This window comes from Lacerta agilis, chromosome 12 (assembly GCF_009819535.1).
Source record: "Lacerta agilis isolate rLacAgi1 chromosome 12, rLacAgi1.pri, whole genome shotgun sequence".
NCBI classification, from domain to species: Eukaryota; Metazoa; Chordata; class Lepidosauria; order Squamata; family Lacertidae; genus Lacerta; species Lacerta agilis.
In genome coordinates this window covers 37308656-37326549 of record NC_046323.1, presented here as the reverse complement: position 1 = coordinate 37326549, position 17894 = coordinate 37308656, and the positions used below count along the sequence as shown (strand labels likewise).

The 17894-nt window shown below is 42.1% G+C and overlaps 1 protein-coding gene across 1 annotated transcript; it reads right to left on the bottom strand.

Annotated features, from left to right (window-relative positions):
• Positions 1 to 1961: 1961 nt before the first annotated feature.
• Positions 1962 to 15111, bottom strand: LOC117056055 (phthiocerol/phenolphthiocerol synthesis polyketide synthase type I PpsD-like). The gene is made up of 7 exons (XM_033166099.1): positions 14782 to 15111; positions 14048 to 14201; positions 11718 to 11878; positions 10068 to 10271; positions 8980 to 9161; positions 2477 to 7997; positions 1962 to 2049 (listed from the first exon to the last, which is right to left on the bottom strand). Exons 1-7 carry the CDS (start codon positions 14834 to 14836, stop codon positions 2042 to 2044), a joined length of 6285 nt encoding a protein of 2094 aa, XP_033021990.1. The 5' UTR covers positions 14837 to 15111; the 3' UTR covers positions 1962 to 2041.
• Positions 15112 to 17894: the final 2783 nt, after the last annotated feature.

Genomic DNA, 17894 nt, shown 5'->3' with positions numbered 1-17894 from the left:
GCCCACCTCTTCCTTTCCCTTCCTTTTGCTTACTAAACGTTTGAGGAGGGGGAACTACTATTGCAGTGGGGGGGAGGTAGTTTAGAATAAGCCCTGCTGCACCCCGTCCTCAGTAAGTAGGCCTTATTCCACCCACATTTGTGGTATCAATGACACAATGTGACTTCTTCCATTTCTAGGCTGCCTTTCTCCATTACAAAGGAGGACCCAGGGCATGCTACAAACTTGGTAAACCATTATCAAATCCACTGTAATGGAATGGACATACTCACTGTTAAGAGGCTTCAGTGTATGAGCTACCCTCAGGAATCAGTACCCTGACTGAGACGCAGAAAGAATCCCCACTAGGGCCATGGTAAGCTCACAAGTCCTACAGCAAGAATGGGGAGCTGGTCCCCAGCCTGGCATTGCTGGGCTTCAACTCCCATCAGCCCCGACCATTGACCCTGCTGGCTGGAACAGATAAGAATTGGAGTCCAGCAATAGCTGAAGAGTTGCAGGTTTCCCATACCTGTTCTGCACCAAACATAAATTTCTTCCTTGTACACTCACATGTGTAAGAATATATATGTATAAGCTGGGGAAAAAACAAAATATATTTTGTAATGCAAGAATTCCTAATAAAGTAATATTGAATATACCTACAAAGACTCTTTAAAACATGCTGAGAGTCTTGTCCCCTTCAACAAAAATCTGAAATACCAGTAACACCCCCCCTTTTGTATTAAGAATAAACATTCCATTTAATCACATAAAAGTAACCTTTATTAACTGATTAAAAACAATGTAATTTATTCAAACACAGAGAGTAATACTGGTTATTTTTGATGCAAATTAGTAATAAAGCAAGAAGACTTCACTGTATAGCATAAAAATATAAAATATGCAAATACAAAGTAGTAATGAAGGTAAAAACGTCTTCCACATTAAAAATCTGGGGGGAAAATGTACTTCACAATTTTAAACATGATATGCAAAGTTAACTAATGTGGCACTTAACTAAACTCCAAAGTCTGCAAAATATATAGAAAGCGTAATGTTAATTACTGGTACATTGCATTCAGAGCTGGGAATGAAGGCAGCCAATGGCAGTGAGGACTGAACTCCAAATACAGCCCTCTGCTCAGTCCATTTTTAAAAAGACCCAGGAAAGGCAGAAGCAAAGCACTATGTCGTATCTCCCTTGGAAACTGAGAGATCACAATGAAAAATGCTATGTATTGTAATGGTTGTTTGAATTTCTTTGATCAGTTTTCAAAAGGGAGAAGATAAACATACTAAACATACTGTAGTGTAGCAAATGACTTGTAGATTAAAAAAAAAAATCAGAAACACATTTTACATTCATTTTAAAATCCCACGTTTAATGTTCAAACTCAAGCTCAGCCTCTGCACCCTTTCATAAAGGGCAAGTGATCCCCGTAAACCACTTTACTTGTCTTAAGCATGCCAAAACATTCGGAAGGGCAAACAAAGAATGCCCCAAAACGGTTCAGAGTAAGCTTATCAACCTTTCCTCTGCTCTTCCCATACTGTACTTTAAAGCTCCATGTCCGAACACCCCCTTTATTTTTTTGCTGTGGAGCTTTCCCCATGAAAACCTGCATTTTAGCACTCAATCAGAGCCAACTTCAACCCACTGAAAGCCTGAATTGACATTTGCACTGGTTGAGCGCTAAAGAGTGTTTTTTTTGCAGGGAAAGCTCCAGGGCAAAACCCACACATCCTTGGAGACAGAGTTTTAAAGCGCGAACCTGTGTCTGGAAAGAGTGGGGCACAAGGTAAGCATGGATAAGCCCTCACATGAAAAGCTTAACTGTCAGCAGATTTAAATGATTACCAGTGTCCGTGGCGAAATAGCAGTTGGCACTAAGAATATAATTACATCTATTTAGTTAATCCAAATTATGGTTCTTGTTGAGGGTCACTATTAATAGAAAATTTAGATATTTTTTTAAAAAAATGATGCAAATAAAATCAACACTGAAGCTAGGAAAAGATATTTCAGGTTTCTATTTCACAGTTCATTTTCCCTCAGGAATCACTCAGCATGGTGTTTGCCTGTTCTTTTTGAAATGTCTGTACAGGGGGAGAGAAAGGGTTGATAGGTAGACCAATAGAAAAGCCCAGAGGCGGAGCCAACTTGCTTTTAAAAGGTTTAGATAGTTGGAGAAGACAGTTGGAAATAGAGAGACAGTTGGTTCAGTTGGTTTCTTGTGGGTGGAATAAGGAGTCAGAGTGGGCTAGAGACAGAGGGGGAACAGAGAGACTGAATCGGACTGCAGTGTTTCAAAGTATTTAAAACTTGTTTGTGTTCACAATAAACTGGAATCTTTGTTAATATGTTACAACCTGACTGAGTCTGAATATATTACTGGGGAAACCTGGTTGGAGGCAGCGGAAGCGAATACATGTGGTGGCACAGGGTCAATAGTCCTTGGAACAACTGAGGGCTCTGTGTGAACGCCACACTCAAGTTTCCCAGGTTCTTTAGAACATTCTTCTAAAAACAGTGCTAAACTAAGCACTGTGCTATGAGGATCAAGAACTTTCACAAGTGGTATATCAACCTTTCGTTCTAGATAAATGAGATTGTGCAGAGTCATGGCCAACATGGAATCTATGCCAAGGGACAAAAGGGGTGTATTCATTGCAATGTCACTTGGATCTGTACTAGTGAGCTGACTCACCAATGATATGATATAGTCATCAGATTTTAGTGCAGCCAAATCCTTGGACATGGCTTGTTCAAAAAGCTCAGCCTGACTGCCAAATTGTTCTATCATAATAGTATGCATGCGACTTCTGATTGCTGGAATTTGACGATAGTAATGGTTGAGCATTGTTTTGAAATTCAGCTTCACCACAGCTTGCTGAGGGTGGTTCAGAGTTAAGCTTGTTTTAAGATTCTCATAGATCTCATCCACTTGCAGAACTGATATACCCTTTGATTCCACCAATTTTTGAAGTTGATTTTGACCTTCCATGAGTCCGAGATTCAAGGCACCCCAGTTGATGGATTGTCCTGACAGTCCACAGTTTCTTCTGAATTGGCAGAAAAGGTCCAAGAAGGAATTGGCAGCGGCATAGTTTGCTTGCAATGAACTTCCAAGAAAGGAAGCAACAGATGAATAACATACAAAATAATCAAGAGCATGTCCCTGAGTGGCGTGGTGGAGATTGATGGCACCAGCAACCTTTGGGCTTAAAACTTTCTCAAAGCTGGAGAGGGTCATATTTTCAATGCGCCCATCATGCAAAACCACAGCACTGTGGAAAACACCTTTGATTGGACACTTTGGAAAGATTTTGCTGATTGAACTGATTGCTTTCTCAACCTCAGGCCAAAAAGTCACATTGCACTGCAGACTGATGATATTGCTCCACTTGTTCTGAATCTGCAAATCACTTATTTCCTTCTGCTTTTCAATGCTGGGCTTTCTCCTTGAAAGGATCACGATGCATCCTCCTCCATTTTGAGCAATAAATCTAACAGTTTCATAGCCAAGCCCAGTGAGTCCTCCTGCGACTATGTAAACAGCATTCTGCTTAAACATCTTCCGCTTTGCTTCATGCACTGGTATGTCAGAAATACACCTGTTCTGCTCATTGCCTTTCAGCACAGCAAATGAGACAGCCTTACAGGTAAAGTAGGATGTTATAGTGTCTATGCTCTCACTGTTCTCTGTCTGCTGAAAAACGGAACAAGGCAAGTCCTTGAATTGCCTGCATTGCATTGATTTCAACCAGTTACTGAAAGGCTTGTGGGAATGTTTCAGCGATGATTTCTGAAAAATGGTTGCAAGACTGAGAATATGAATTTGAAAGTTTTCATGACCACTTCCAATTAGAGATCGCAAGTGTTCAGAATGGTGGTTCCCATCGATTACCACAACATCCTGAAGATGTGAAAGACGGGCTAAGACGTCTTTGGGTAATCTTTCTAGGAAGGGCAGAAAGACAAGGGCATTGCATTGAGCTACTCTTTTCTCCAGGCTGCTGTCAAGTGCTGTACATAAGGTGTTCCAGCCCAATTCCCGAGCTGACAAAGCAAGCACTTTACACAAAACCGACTGTGGTTCATCAGAAATAATGCCTAAACATCTATTGCGTTTCATCTTTGGTAACATCTGGTGCAAAATTTCCCATCCTATCCTAAAGAAGGAGACACAGGGTAAAGTTTGAAAACATGGGAATTTCTGGGTTTTGAAACACACTGCTTCTGGAATCCTGATTCTTGAAGATGCAGCCACAGGGTAGCATGAAACAATATGATCTCCCACTTTGATCTTTTTTACATCACTGCCTGTTGCAATCACCGTCCCACTGTAGTCCAGAGCCAAGAACTTGTATTTATCGATGGTCTGTGAATTCCAGTATAATGTGTTTCCAAAGTCACAGCTGGAAACACTAACAGGATAATAGTCTTCAGAATGGATACTTATTTTCTCTACTTGCACTTCAACATTGTGATTATCAAGAGAAATATCAATGTGGTCAGCTGGCTCGGCAAATAGATTTCTTACTTCATGAGGCTCAGAAGTGTAAAAAGTTGACAGCTCAGACTCTTGAAGAGACTGGGAAGGACCACTGTAGGACATATCATTAACCTGTGTGCATCTAATTTCAGAAGTGTAAATTCTCCCCTGATTAATCCAGACTTCAGCATATTGATCTGCTTCATATTCTGCTAAAACATCTGCTAAAACTGCTATGTCCGTTGCACTTGTTGAACCAATATCAATAATCTGAAATGTGATTTCAGTAGCTTCAAGAATGCAGGATCTTACCATGCCATACAAAGCCAAGCCAGGGTTAATGTGATCTACTGTCCTGCCTGTTGCTCTGTATGTAATTATCTTGATGGAACCATGACTGTTCTTCTCTCTTAATGCAATGACAAGCTGCCGGAAAGCTTCACAACATTTGGATAAGCTTGCAACAACACTCTCAGGATTTTCTCCATTTGATCTTTGAATTCCCCACATAAACAAAACATCACTCTGGTCATGTACCTCTAACCTAATTTTGTCCTGAGCAGCTGAATTTGAGCTTCCTGACACCAGTAATCTCTCCCAGTCTTCATACATCAAAAACCTAGAATCTTTATGTAAATATTTTTTGAGCTGTTGAGAAACTCCAATTTTGTCAGCAAACACTGCAGCTCTGGGTGCATCTCCTGAGGTTTGGATAATCCGGGAAGGGGCTACCTCTTTCCACTGATTTTCAAAAAGGAAACCATCACCACTATTGGACGTTCTCTTCAGAAGAGTGATCCCAACACGTTTAATCTCAACCAAAACAGAGCCTTGTTTATCTGTGAAGCATCCACAAAACTCTAAATAGTTCTCAGTAGACTTACTTGTTTTCAGATATATCATCATTTCCTCTTCCAAAGGTCGGACAATTACAAGGCTGCTTATGTTGGAAGGAAACCCTGTACAGTTGTTCCTGGTTTTTGTGGTCATCACACCAGTCATTTGCAGAAAGCAGTCTAATATCACTGGATGAATAAAATACTTGTGCAGTTCTCCCCTGGTTTGCTTGTTCACCTTAATGATGGTTATGGCTTCCTTCAGTTCTTCACAATAAAACACATCACTTAGCTGCTTGAATACTGAGTCATATTGAAATCCAAAACGAGATAATGTTTCGTATATTTCATCCTTTCGGACAATTGATTTACACCGCTGAAAAACATGTCTATATGAAATGTGATTTTCTTCAAGAAAGGTTTCTTGGTTCCATGTGATCTGTCCAGATGCATATATCGCACCAGATGAGGACAGTATTTTGAAATCTTTTGTTTCCTTTTGTGACACCACTTTTAGCTTCAAATCATGAGAATTTTCACTTAAAACACAAGGCGATTCAAACTTCATGCTCATCTGACACAAACTTAAGGGCTCCTTTCTTCCTGAGCTAGCCATCACAGCTGACAAAGCAAGTTCAACAAAAAAGGCACCAGGAACCAGAGCAACACCATTGAGCTTGTGCTCGTACAAATATGGAGTCACTGTCTGAGATATGGAATACTTGAATTCTGAACTGTCATTGCTGACATTATGAATTGACAGGTGGTTTGTGTCCGGCTTGGTTTGAGTTGGCTGCTGGAGCATGTTTAAAAATGACATGAGCTTCTTGTGATCAAATTGATACCTGGGATAGGCTGCTGGTACACCCTGATATCCTGCATAGATGTGCTCCCAATCTGGATTGACTCCCAATTCAAAAAGGCCTTTAACAAGTGTGAGAAGGGTCATATACTCTTTGTCAAGGTGCAAGGAAGGAAAAACTTTTGCTTGTGTCCCTAATGCTTCAATTATATATCTTTTCAGTGCACTCTGTGGACCAATTTCCACAAATACAGGATCACCTCTGCTTTTTGCTGCAGTTGTTATAGCTTCTACAAAAAAAACAGGATCCCGAACCTGTCTGGCCCAGTAGGTGCCTGTAACAAAATCACCATCTGAAGCAGCCTTCCCTGTTGCTGTAGAAATTAGGTCAATCTCTGGCTTCCCTTTCTTTAATTCTGATAGATTTTCTGCTACCTCGGTTAGTACTGGATCCATCATATGGCTGTGATATGCAGCTGGCACATTTAAAACATGAAGAAATATGTTTCTTTTACTGAAGTGCTCAGCCAGATCCTTCTGAATGGCGTGGATAGACGCTTCATCTCCTGATAATGTGCAAGACAAAGGACTGTTAAACGCTGCAACACAGACTTTCCCGGAATATGCACCAAGGGCTGCTGACACCTCTGCAACGGGAATGTTGCCAACCACCAGCATTCTCCCTCCAGTGACTTTAGCCTGCAGCCTGCTCCTGTGGTAGATGACTTTGACAGCATCTTCCAGGGAAATCAATCCAGCACAATGGGCAGCAGCTACTTCGCCAACTGAATGGCCAACAGCAGCAATCGGCTTAACGCCCCAGTGTTGCAGGAGTGTAACCAAGGCCACCTGCAGTGTAAAGAGTAAGGGCTGGGCAACTTCAGGCCTGGACAAATCTTTGTGTTCATTTTCTTTTGATATTAGGATTCCTGTGGGAAGGTATTCTAGAAACAGCCTTTCTATTTCTTTGCATTTGTCTCTAAACACTGGCTCAGACCTCAGCAATATCTCAGGTATCCCTTTCAGATCCAGACCGTTACCAGAGAATACAAAAATTAATTGTGGCGGTTTCTTCAGCGGAGCTGTTTCCATTTCAGCTGCAGGGGAAAGCTGTTGCTCTAGTTTCTGTAGTGAAGATGCCACAAATGCTTTTCTGTACTTGAAGTTTATATGGCTTCTTCTACAAGCAGATGTATAGGCCAGATTTGAGAGTGTTACGGAATCCCTTGTGCTGATGTGTCTAGTTGTGTCTTCTATAGCCCGTTTGAGAGAATCTCCTGAAGCTGCCGAAATGACAAATAATTCGACAGGCCTTTGGACTGGAGAAATAACCTGGGTTTGTTTAAACTGTCTGACAACCACATGGGCATTGGTGCCCCCAAATCCAAAACAGTTGATCCCAGCAACTCTGCCAAAATCACTGGACTCCTCCCACTTCTCCACTGTTGTTGGGATGGAGAGATTCAGTTTCCCTGTATTTATGCTGCTTGTGCTCTCTGAAAAGTGCAAGGATGGCACTATCTTCCCATGGTGCATCATGAGAAGAACTTTGATTAAGCCTGCTGCTCCAGCAGCTGACTCTGTGTGCCCAATGTTCCCTTTAACGGAGCCAATCTTGAGAGGGGGCAGATTAGGAGACCTCTTTTTACCAATGACATTACCTAAGCTCTCTGCCTCAACAGGATCTCCTGCAGGTGTCCCTGTGCCATGTGCTTCAATATATTGCACAACAGATGGATCAACACGATCTGGGTAGATGCTGAGCAGCAACTTCTCCTGCTCCTCTTGAGATGGTCTGGTGATCGGTGTGACGGATCTTCCATTCTGGTTGACTGCACTCATGCTGATGACACCCCATATTTTGTTGAAGTCTTCCTGCGCCTATTTTAAATAAGAGGAAAAGAGGTAAAGCTTCTTAAAGTTAAAACAAAATAAAAAATAAAATAAATTCCTTCCAGTAGCACCTTAGAGACCAACTAAGTTTGTTCTTGGTATGAGCTTTCATGTGCATGCACACTTCTTCAGATACATTTTCTCTCTCTCAATATATAAATCTAAATGCTCACAAGAGTATAAAGACAGGGTGCAATTAGCAGAATATAAGTGGGAGCTGAAATAAATTTTGCAGCATGGAGTGCTCCTGTACAGGGGCCCAGGATAGCAAACAATAACACCATCTTTAAAACAATTCCAATACAGATGTAGACTGAGAAAGATCTCTACTTTAAAAGGCTTGCTAAGAGGAAGGTTCTTCAGTAGGCACTTAAAAGACAGCTGATACAGCATCTGTGTAATACTCAAGCAGGGGGAGTAATTCCAAAGGACAGGTGTCACAGCACTAAGGGCCCAAGTCCTATATTGTGAAGAACAGACCTCCTGATCCGGTGGTATCTGCTGGAGGCCCTCAGTGACTTGACTTGTCATATAAGGGTGAGGTGGTCTTTCAGATAGCCCATCCTAAACAGTGCAGGACTTCATACACCAAGGGTTCAAAACAAAATACTGTATCTGAAGAAGTGTGCATGCACACGAAAGCTCATACCAAGAACAAACTTAGTTGGTCTCTAAGGTGCTACTGGAAGAATTTTTTTTATTTTTTATTTTGTTTTGACTACAGTAGACCAACACGGCTTCCTACCTGTAACTGCTTCTTAAAGTTGTGAAACATAGGGATGACAAACACAGCCAGTGCAATATAACTCAGTTAACATTTTATGATACGCTCTCCCTCTTATAACAAAGATTACAAGACGTGGTGAGCATTCTACCAGCTATGACTAATTTATAAATAGAATTAGGCATAATTCCTAGGTTTAATGAATTAAGAGTCAGGAGTTTGTGAATCCCGTTTCTATACTCATACCTTCTTTAACGATTTCAGCAAAAGAACTCCACAACCTTCTCCCCTTCCATAGCCATCGGCTTTTATAGAAAAGGGTTTGCTGACTCCTTCAGGGGATAGCATCTTGGCTTTACTAAGAGCTACAAAGACCCGTGGTTCCATTATGCAGTTCACTCCTCCACAAAGAGCAGCTTCGCAGTCTCCTGTAGGGTAAAATAAATAATGCATTTCTGTTCAGCATAAGGCTCAGTATTTAGTCTTCTGAAAAGATTACATTGGTATACAAACACACACATCTACCTGCCCCTCCAAGCTTAAGGGTATTCCGTTAAAGGAATCCGGGAGTGTGGATCTTGTCTGAAGCCCAGGGCAGGGCTAGGGCCATGGTTGACCTTTACTGGACTCCCTGCATGGTGGGCAGGTGTCAGATATAGTTGGGTCAATCCAATGCCTAAGCCAATTCCGCTTACATTCTGTAACCAATAAAGTTGTGGCCTAAATTTGCCCAATAACATTTAACCTAATATCTGTGTCCTTGTGGCTTGTTCATCAAGAAGGGGGTGGTTTCGGGGTCTCGACACGCAACAGTAAGTCTCTCACTGTTTGTGGGGGGAAAGTGTGAGTAAAGCAAATGTCTACATCTTGTCACTAAATTAATATAAAATTAATATAAAATTATTTTCCTAACTTACGCTTAGCTACATCATTCCTATAAGCTCTTTTCTCTCTCACTTCCATTCAATGCTTGCCTACTGGAGTTTATGGTCTGTGAGGCAACATCCCTAAATTACAAAATGCACCCTGTGTGACATGACATAATATAACTGGTCCGTAATAAGCAGTAAGGAAGACCAAGAAAAATCCCAGAATTATGAGTTCCTGTGGCCTTCAGAAGGCTGGGGGTTTGGGGGGGGGAGGCTTTCACAACATACTTCAGACCTTTCCAGAAACATATCCCAATATTTTACTATGCCTTGCAACTCATGCTGCTAAATAGGGAATAAAATATGAGAGCCAGTATTGCGTGGAGTGGGGACTTGTTTGTCACTTTTTGATCCTTAGAGGAAAGGAAGAATATGAACAAATGAAAAATGATTAGATCTCATTACCTTGTTTAATTGCATGCAAAGCAAAGTGCAAAGCATAATTAAATGAGGAGCAAGCTGTGTCAATGGCAACCGATGGCCCAGTCAGATTAAATGTATATGAAATCCGGTTAGCAGCTATGCTCATTGCTGTCCCAGTGCCATCATAGTGGCTTACTTCAGTGAGGTTTCTGCCACTCATTAGCCTGTAGTCTTGATTCATCATACCTGTGAATACGAAAGATGTACTGTGTTACCAGGGATGCGGGTGGCGCTGTGGTCTAAACCACTGAGCCTAGGGCTTGCCGATCAGAAGGTCTGTGGTTCGAATCCCCACGATGGTGTGAGCTCCTGCCAACCTAGCAGCAGTTCGAAAGCACGTCAAAGTGCAAGTAGATAAATAGGTACCGCTCTGACGGGAAGGTAACCGGCGTTTCCGTGCGCTGCTCTGGTTCACCAGAAGCAGCTTGTCATTCTGGCCACATGACCCGGAAGCTGTCTGCCAACAAAGACAAATGCCGGCTCCCTCAGCCAGTAAAGCGAGATGAGCACTGCAACCCCAGAGTCGTCCGCGACTGGACCTAACAGTCAGGGGTACCTTTACCTTTACCTTACTGTCTTACCAGCATAGTACATTGAGAGTACAGTATTCATTCTTGATTGCATTTATTGCTCTAGATCTGCCACAGACAACATGCTTCAATCTACACAACAAGATTAGGCTTTCCATTGAGTCATCTTTGTAAGGATATATATTCCACCATAAATTGCATTTCCTAGCTGTCTGCTAATCTCTCCGCAGGTCTCCAGTGTATAAAATCTGAATGCAGTTCACCTACCTAACAGGGTTGCTGTACAAATGATCATGTTTTACAAGAGTGTTTTACATACATCACTAATAATATGAAAATCGTATTATTCCTCAAATTTGAACTGAATATTGGAAATACTGCATAAAAGTTGCTTTATAGCATAGTATTATTTATTGACTATAAAATCCATATTCACATGTTCTATTCAAAGCAGCTGATAGTCACAGAAGCTCTTTTAATAAGTCCAACAGCTCTCTTAATACACTAGACTTTATTTTTAAAAACTGCAAATCATTTAACTAATTAATCTCCATCAACAGCGTTGTTCATGTAACCAATAGTTACATGTTTGTTTCTTGAGTTACCGGTATATCTAGTTTGTTTCTTGAGTTATATCAGTTTAAACTTTCTTTAGCTTATAAGGCTCTTAAAGGCAGTTATATTTACTGTCTAGACAACTTCACATTTTCTTCAAAAATATTGTGAAGTGAGCAGTAGATACTCTCAATGGTCTTTAACAGTGGGCTTAAAGTTCATTTGTTCAGTAAATATTGGTATGTTGAACCCATTTTTCAAATGTTCTGATGTATACTTGCGTGCTACCTCACCCTTACAAATCACTTTTTGGGGTTTTTTAAGTGATCTGCAAATGAACCTTAAGTGTTCATAAGACTTCATTAACACACCACCACAATAGGAAAATTCTATTCATAACTGAGTTGGATCTAAGCTAATGGGATTTACTCCCAAGTAAGTGTCTATAGGATTGCAACCTAAGAGAGTTTTATAGATCAGCCCTACATGTCCCAGTCTATGCTCCTAAATTAGTGCAACTGTTTTAAGATTCAAATTATCATCTCACCAACAAAAACTCCTGTTTTTGACCCACTTATGTTTTCTCTAGGGACTCCTGCATCTTCCAGTGCTCTATATGTGCATTCCAGGAGTAATTTCTGCTGGGGATCCATGCGCTCAGCTTCCACATCATTAATTCCAAAAAGCCTGTTGTCAAATGCATTAAACCTACAAAACAGATAATAGTCAGATAATAACACTGTAAGTAGGAGAGAATAATATGCAACCAACTCATGGCACATTCATTACTTAGACAATCAAGTGTTTTTACTTCTAGAAAATGATTTCCATTAATCATTTTTAAATAAAAGACTTTAATAATTTGGTCATTTGTTCTTGGGGGAGGTAGAATGAAAATAGAAGAAAATTTAGAGCCACTACTTAATAGTGGCTTAGGAGAGTGGACTTAAATATTTGCACAAATGGATCCAAAGTACCATGAGTAGAGGGAGAAAATATAGGGGTGCTGTTCTGAACCTTTATACTAGCAAAAGGCTATATTAAAAGCATGGTAAATAAAGTTACAAGCTTTAGAATTCAGAGAAGCGCTCAAAGGTTTTGAAAAGCGCTAGTGGAAAGTCTTGTGCAAGAGCTCTTGGAAATGAAAGGACTTATTTAGAGTTAGGACTACTCTCTTCTGTTGACATGCCTGAATATTTTGCATTCCACACTAGTTTCAGCTGTAATCAAAACACAGAATAAAATGAAATTCAAATAAACAGATGGCGGGAAAGCCCACATATCTCCGGCTGCCGGCCTGGGAATTCCCCAATGGCCGACCACCTTGCCCAATCATTGCTCCCCAGGGATAGGAGCTTGTTGCGACTGGCTTCCACAGCCGCCCATCCTGTGACCAGTTAAGCAGCAATCAGGATCAAGGTCTATTTAGTCCAGCATCCTATTTGCAATATTGGGCAGACAGGTGTTTCTGAAAAGCTCATGAGCAGGGAAGGAAGGCAAAAGTCCTCTTCTGCTACATCACAAATGTCATTCAAGTGTTCACTGCTTAAAATGGCTGTTCCATTTAGTTATGTTGAGTAATAGTCACTGATGGACAAATTTCTATAATCCAGTTCTTTTTCAAAGCTAGTTTTAAGCCAGTGTCCACCATCTCAACCACCCACATGCTGTAGCCACAAATTCAAAAAATAATTTACACACCATGTAATCAAGTAAAATACTCTCTGGTCTTCCAACCATAAGATTAAGAAACAATTTGAAGTAAATTCTATTTCCATATAAACTGACTAAAATAGTTATGTAGTTCAGGCTGCAATCCTATACCCACTTAACCTGGGAGCAGGGCCGTCTTAGCCATAAAGGCTAGTTGCGCAGTGCACCAGGTTGCCACGTTCTGGAGGGCGCCAGGGAAGAGGTCCGGGGCCACGTCGGCGACTCAGTAGGGGTGGCAGCCTGCCCCCCGCCAGGGGAAAGTCAGGAGGAGGCGATTGGCGGTGGCGAGCTGGGCGCGCAGCAATCAGCCCTGCCTCCATCCTTCCCTCCCTGGCTGGTGTGTGCGCCCCGCCCAGGACTGGTGGTGTGTGCGCAGGACTGGAGGAGGGCATGGGAAGGCAGGAGGAGGCGATCAGTGGAGGCGATTTAGGGGTACTCTCATTTTGGCTGCTCCCCCTCGCCCCGTTCCTCCCCCCAACCCCTAGACGAGGGACTTGAAGCGGCAGTGGCAGCGCCGCTCTCGCCCGCCTCTTCTCGGGCTGCGGACGCGGGGAGGCTGTCGGCAAGCCTCCCGTTGGCGCTGCAGCCAGGCTCCCTGGACGGCAGCGCTGTGCCGCCGCTTCAGCCAAGCAAGCGGAGGCAGAGCACAGCTGGCAGCGTCCCCACCCACCCCTCCGCACCCTCCGGCTGTCCGCCGCGCCTGGCCATGCCTGGCGGAGCGTGAGTTCGGCATCCCCGCGCGCCGCGCCATGCCCTCCGGCTGCCTGCTGTGCCTGGCCCTGCCCGGTGGAGTGCAAGGGGCACCGGAGAGATCTTCGCGCCAGGGCGCCGGATTTACTTAAGACGGCCCTGCCTGGGAGCAATGCCTGTTGAACTCATCAGGAATTGTACCATCCATGGGACAATCATATTAGGCTAAAACAAAACTGCTTCAGACCTGTAGCACCAAAACCATTTTTGCTTCCTACAAAAAAATGGCTGGTATCACACACAGAAAAGTGTCTTTGGAATGTATTGTCTATTTTCCTTAACATACACCAAATGTGTACGTTTAGGCAAATTACTTTACAATAAAAAAAATTTAAAACAGTTTAGTGTTCTGCTTCCTTGGAGCTGATTCACAGTTTATTTTCCACCATCGTATGATTAAGCATTAATACTTACTCATCAGTAAAAGCGGCATGTCTTGTGTTCGTCTTTCCTGGCTTGTGACTGTCCTGATCATACCAGCTTTGGGTTTCAAATCTTTCCGGAGGTATTTCTACAACACAGTTTCTGCCTTCTACTAGAACTCGCCAGAAATTATCAATTCCTTCACCTGTTGCAAAATATTATTTTAGATAACTGGAATTTACTTCCCAATAGTTTAATTATTAAAATAGAAACTTAAATTATTTTGGTGTGGTTCGTTTGACAGAAACTACAGTGGAACCTTGGTTGTCGAATGTAATCCATTCTGGAAGACCATTCAAATTCCAAAATGTTTGACCATCGAGGTGCAATGGGCAGCCGGCAAAGTCCATTGATTGCTCAGCCAGTAGAGCATGAGACTCTTAATCTTAGGGTCATGGCTTTGAGCCCCATGTTTGGCAAAGTGATTCCTGCATTGCAGGGGGTTAAACTAGATGACCCTCTTGGTCCCTTCCAGTTCTATGATATTATGATTCTATATTATTTTATCATAGAACTGTATATCAGAAGTGTGCATCTGTGATTCAGCCCTACCATGTGAGCTGATACTGATTATGATCATTAAAAAGGCTGCTGTGTGAATGCTGCTGTATTATTGCACTAGAAGTATAATCATATTCCCTGTTAGTTATAATATAAAGATCTCTGGTAGCATCCACTACACATTGACGTAAACTTAATATGTAATTTAAATGAGCAGTGCTCACCTCCAGGAAAATTGCATCCGATCCCCACAATGGCAATTTCATCCTCAGTTTCCATCAGTTTTTACATTTATTCTGAAAAGTATAAAATAATTAGTTCGATGAATCCACATCTAAAATTAAAATATGTTTCCCCAACAGGGCGAGCGCTGCATTGCAGGGGGTTGGACTAGATGACCCTTGGGGTCCCTTCCAACTCAACAATGATATGATTCTATGATTTCTGTGTGGTCATTTGGGGATAATCCTTAGGGAGCATAATGTCAATGACTAATCATTATTGGCTTAATTAATGGCAAGCACCAGCCAGAAAGTGGGCATTTAGATGGAGCCAATATACCGGTATTCTAGTTACCACTGGAGGCCAAAGTAAATATATCTTCATCTGTCCCACCCACCCCCATTTTTAGGGGCTCCTTAATTATTTCCTAGTGCATTCCCCCCCATAAGAGAGCACAAGGGAGAGGCTGTAACTCAGTGGTGATAGCACATAGGCCTTCCATGCAAAAACTTCCCAGTTCAAGCATCAGCATCTCAAGCCAAAACCATCAGATGGTGATGGGAAAGACTGAGGAGTGCTGGCTGCCTGGTGCCAGCTAGTTAAAAAATACTGGGCTACATGTACAGACAGTCTGACCTGTCCTAAGATGCTTTCCCGTCTTCCTAATGTTAAATATTATGGCATCTACACAAAATTGTGGAAACCTTTTGGGGAAAGTGTATTTTCAAGGTTTGATGGCTCATAACACCACTCCCCCCCCCCAGTAATACCAAAACAAGATGACACCTGATTGGCTCTCTGAAACTCATGCCCATTGGCTACATTCAAATGAAGGAAAGCTACTGCATATCAACCCAAGCAAGTTGTGCTTCCTTTTCTGGTTATTTGGCTATAACTTTTGATAGAATACAAATAGTTGAATAAACTCTGTTGCATTGCATTCTTCATTAAATTATATTTCCATTGATATATAATTTTATGATATTACTCCAAAACAAAATGGTGTTATTGTTACGACCAAACAGGTTTCGTATCAACGCCCCAAGTCACCCCCATGAAAATAAAGACACAAGGACACAGAATTTTAGGTTAATGTTAATGCGCAAAATTTAGACCACAACTTTGTGAGCGGTATTGGCTTAGCCAGTGGCATCAACAGACTATATCCTGCCTGCCTTGGTAAGGGTAAACCACCAGTAGGGGTAGCCCCGCTGATGTGGATCGACTCGAGCATACTCTGGGTTACTGCTGGCGTCGTGGCATGGCCCTAGCCCCTCCCCAGGCTTCGGATGAGATCCACACCCACAGATTCCTTTAACAGAATACCCTTGAGCACGGAGGGGCAGGTGATGGTCGCACCTCCCCTCCCCCACACATTGCCATTCCAATGCCTAACCACCTAACCTTACAAAGTTGTGACGATCACTACAAGGTAGGCGTAAAACAAGTGGCCAGTGACAATTTGCCAAGTGGAATAATTCCTACCAGGTCCCCAATGGTGACCAACTGAAGTCCATAGCAAGGCCAATGACGCAACCTGAACAAAGGGTGGGTGGCCGGGAGATCCGCGGCACCAGCCTGAAAAGGGGCGATTCAGTGCTGCACTGTGGTTTAAACTGGCCCTGGCCACGCCCCCCAAGCAGCCTGATTGGCCGCCTGGCTAACTGGCATGGCCAGGCCTCCCCAGCATAAGGCAGGTCACAGTCCCGCCACCACGCGGGGGGGGGGGAGCTTGGTGGCTTGCCCGCAATGCATCCCCACTAAGAGGTGGAGCCGATTTCTTTTATCTGTTTAGGTGTTTAACATAGATGAGACCCAGTGTACCCTAGGAAAGCGCAGGTAACCTCAGCCAATCAATATATATTGGAATTTCTATATAATACTGCTTTATTGGTTAACAAACATAACATATAACAAGACAGGGAATATGCACTCATTCACATATTCATACATCCATACTCACCAGCCCTGCACTGAATTGATCAGGTTCAGTAAAAGCTATAGGTGACCAGACAGCGGGATCCCATCTGCGTCTGACACACAGACCCATATGAAAAGTCTCAACTTATATAGTCTTCGTGGTGTTCATCTGAATCTTGGCATTTCTCACTTTCTTTGGCATGTTCTTGGCAGTCTTTCGTCCTTGGCATGTTCTTGGCATATCACAACACTCATTGTTCGGAACTTGTGTTGAGTAGCTTTTGGCATGTTACAACACCCATTGTTTGTAACTAGTGTAGTATAACCAGTCTTTACGCTTCTTTGCATGTACCGTTCACTCGGTCAGAACATGCACATACCAATAGCTCTTTGATCAACACAATTCATTACTAGTTAATCAACAGCATCTATTTGGTGGTGGTGGTATTCAACCATTTTCAGTCCATTCAAACCATATCATTCATTACATTATGAGCCATCAAACCTCAGAAATACACTTTTTTTCAAAAGGTTTCCACAATTTTGGCCACTAGTGTATATAAGGCTAAGTGGAATTATTACTGTTTTTTGTGGCAGTAAAACAGCAGATAGCCACATCTATTGCAACCTCTATGGCCACATTTTGTAAAAATGAACCCAATTTGGTCAAATTACATGCCACATCCAGTACAACCAGGCCTTCTGCAAGATATGAGGTATGCAAAGGATAGAATAGAGGAAGGTGTGCTGCTATTAGAATATAAAGGATTTCAAAATTCTACCCAGCATGCCCACAGCAAATAAACTATTTGGGTCCCAGATACTTGTAAACTGCAAACATTAAAATAAAAATGCAAAAAATTGAAGGAACAGACAATATTCTTATGTAAAGTAAACATGTACAACAATCAAAGTCATCAATACATACAACAGTGGGTTATTCAGACTCACCTCCAGTTGTTTTAATGTACCCAGCTTTTTGAAGTTTGCTGGTGAAATCTTCTGTGCTGTGTATATATTGAAGTTTGCTAAGTAGCTATAACCATAGTGGGGGCAAGTCCTCATATACCAAGTTTCTATTAGTGCTAGAACTGCTGAGATTTCCTTACATCTTCTTTCATTTATAAAGGTTTTGAGTTGACTAGCCCATCTTTTTTTCACGGTAAATTTTCCATTATAGCATGCTTGGGAAGTT

Bases quoted from the DNA above. Each gene is read 5' to 3' on its own strand.
- LOC117056055 (XM_033166099.1), bottom strand. From the start codon at position 14,836: ATGGAAACTGAGGATGAAATTGCCATTGTGGGGATCGGATGCAATTTT. The intron at 11,879-14,047 runs GTAAGTATTAAT...TCTGTTTTGTAG, and splicing joins CATGCCGCTTTTACTGATGA to GTTTAATGCATTTGACAACA. The intron at 10,272-11,717 runs GTGAGATGATAA...TCGTATTCACAG, and splicing joins AAAAACAGGAGTTTTTGTTG to GTATGATGAATCAAGACTAC.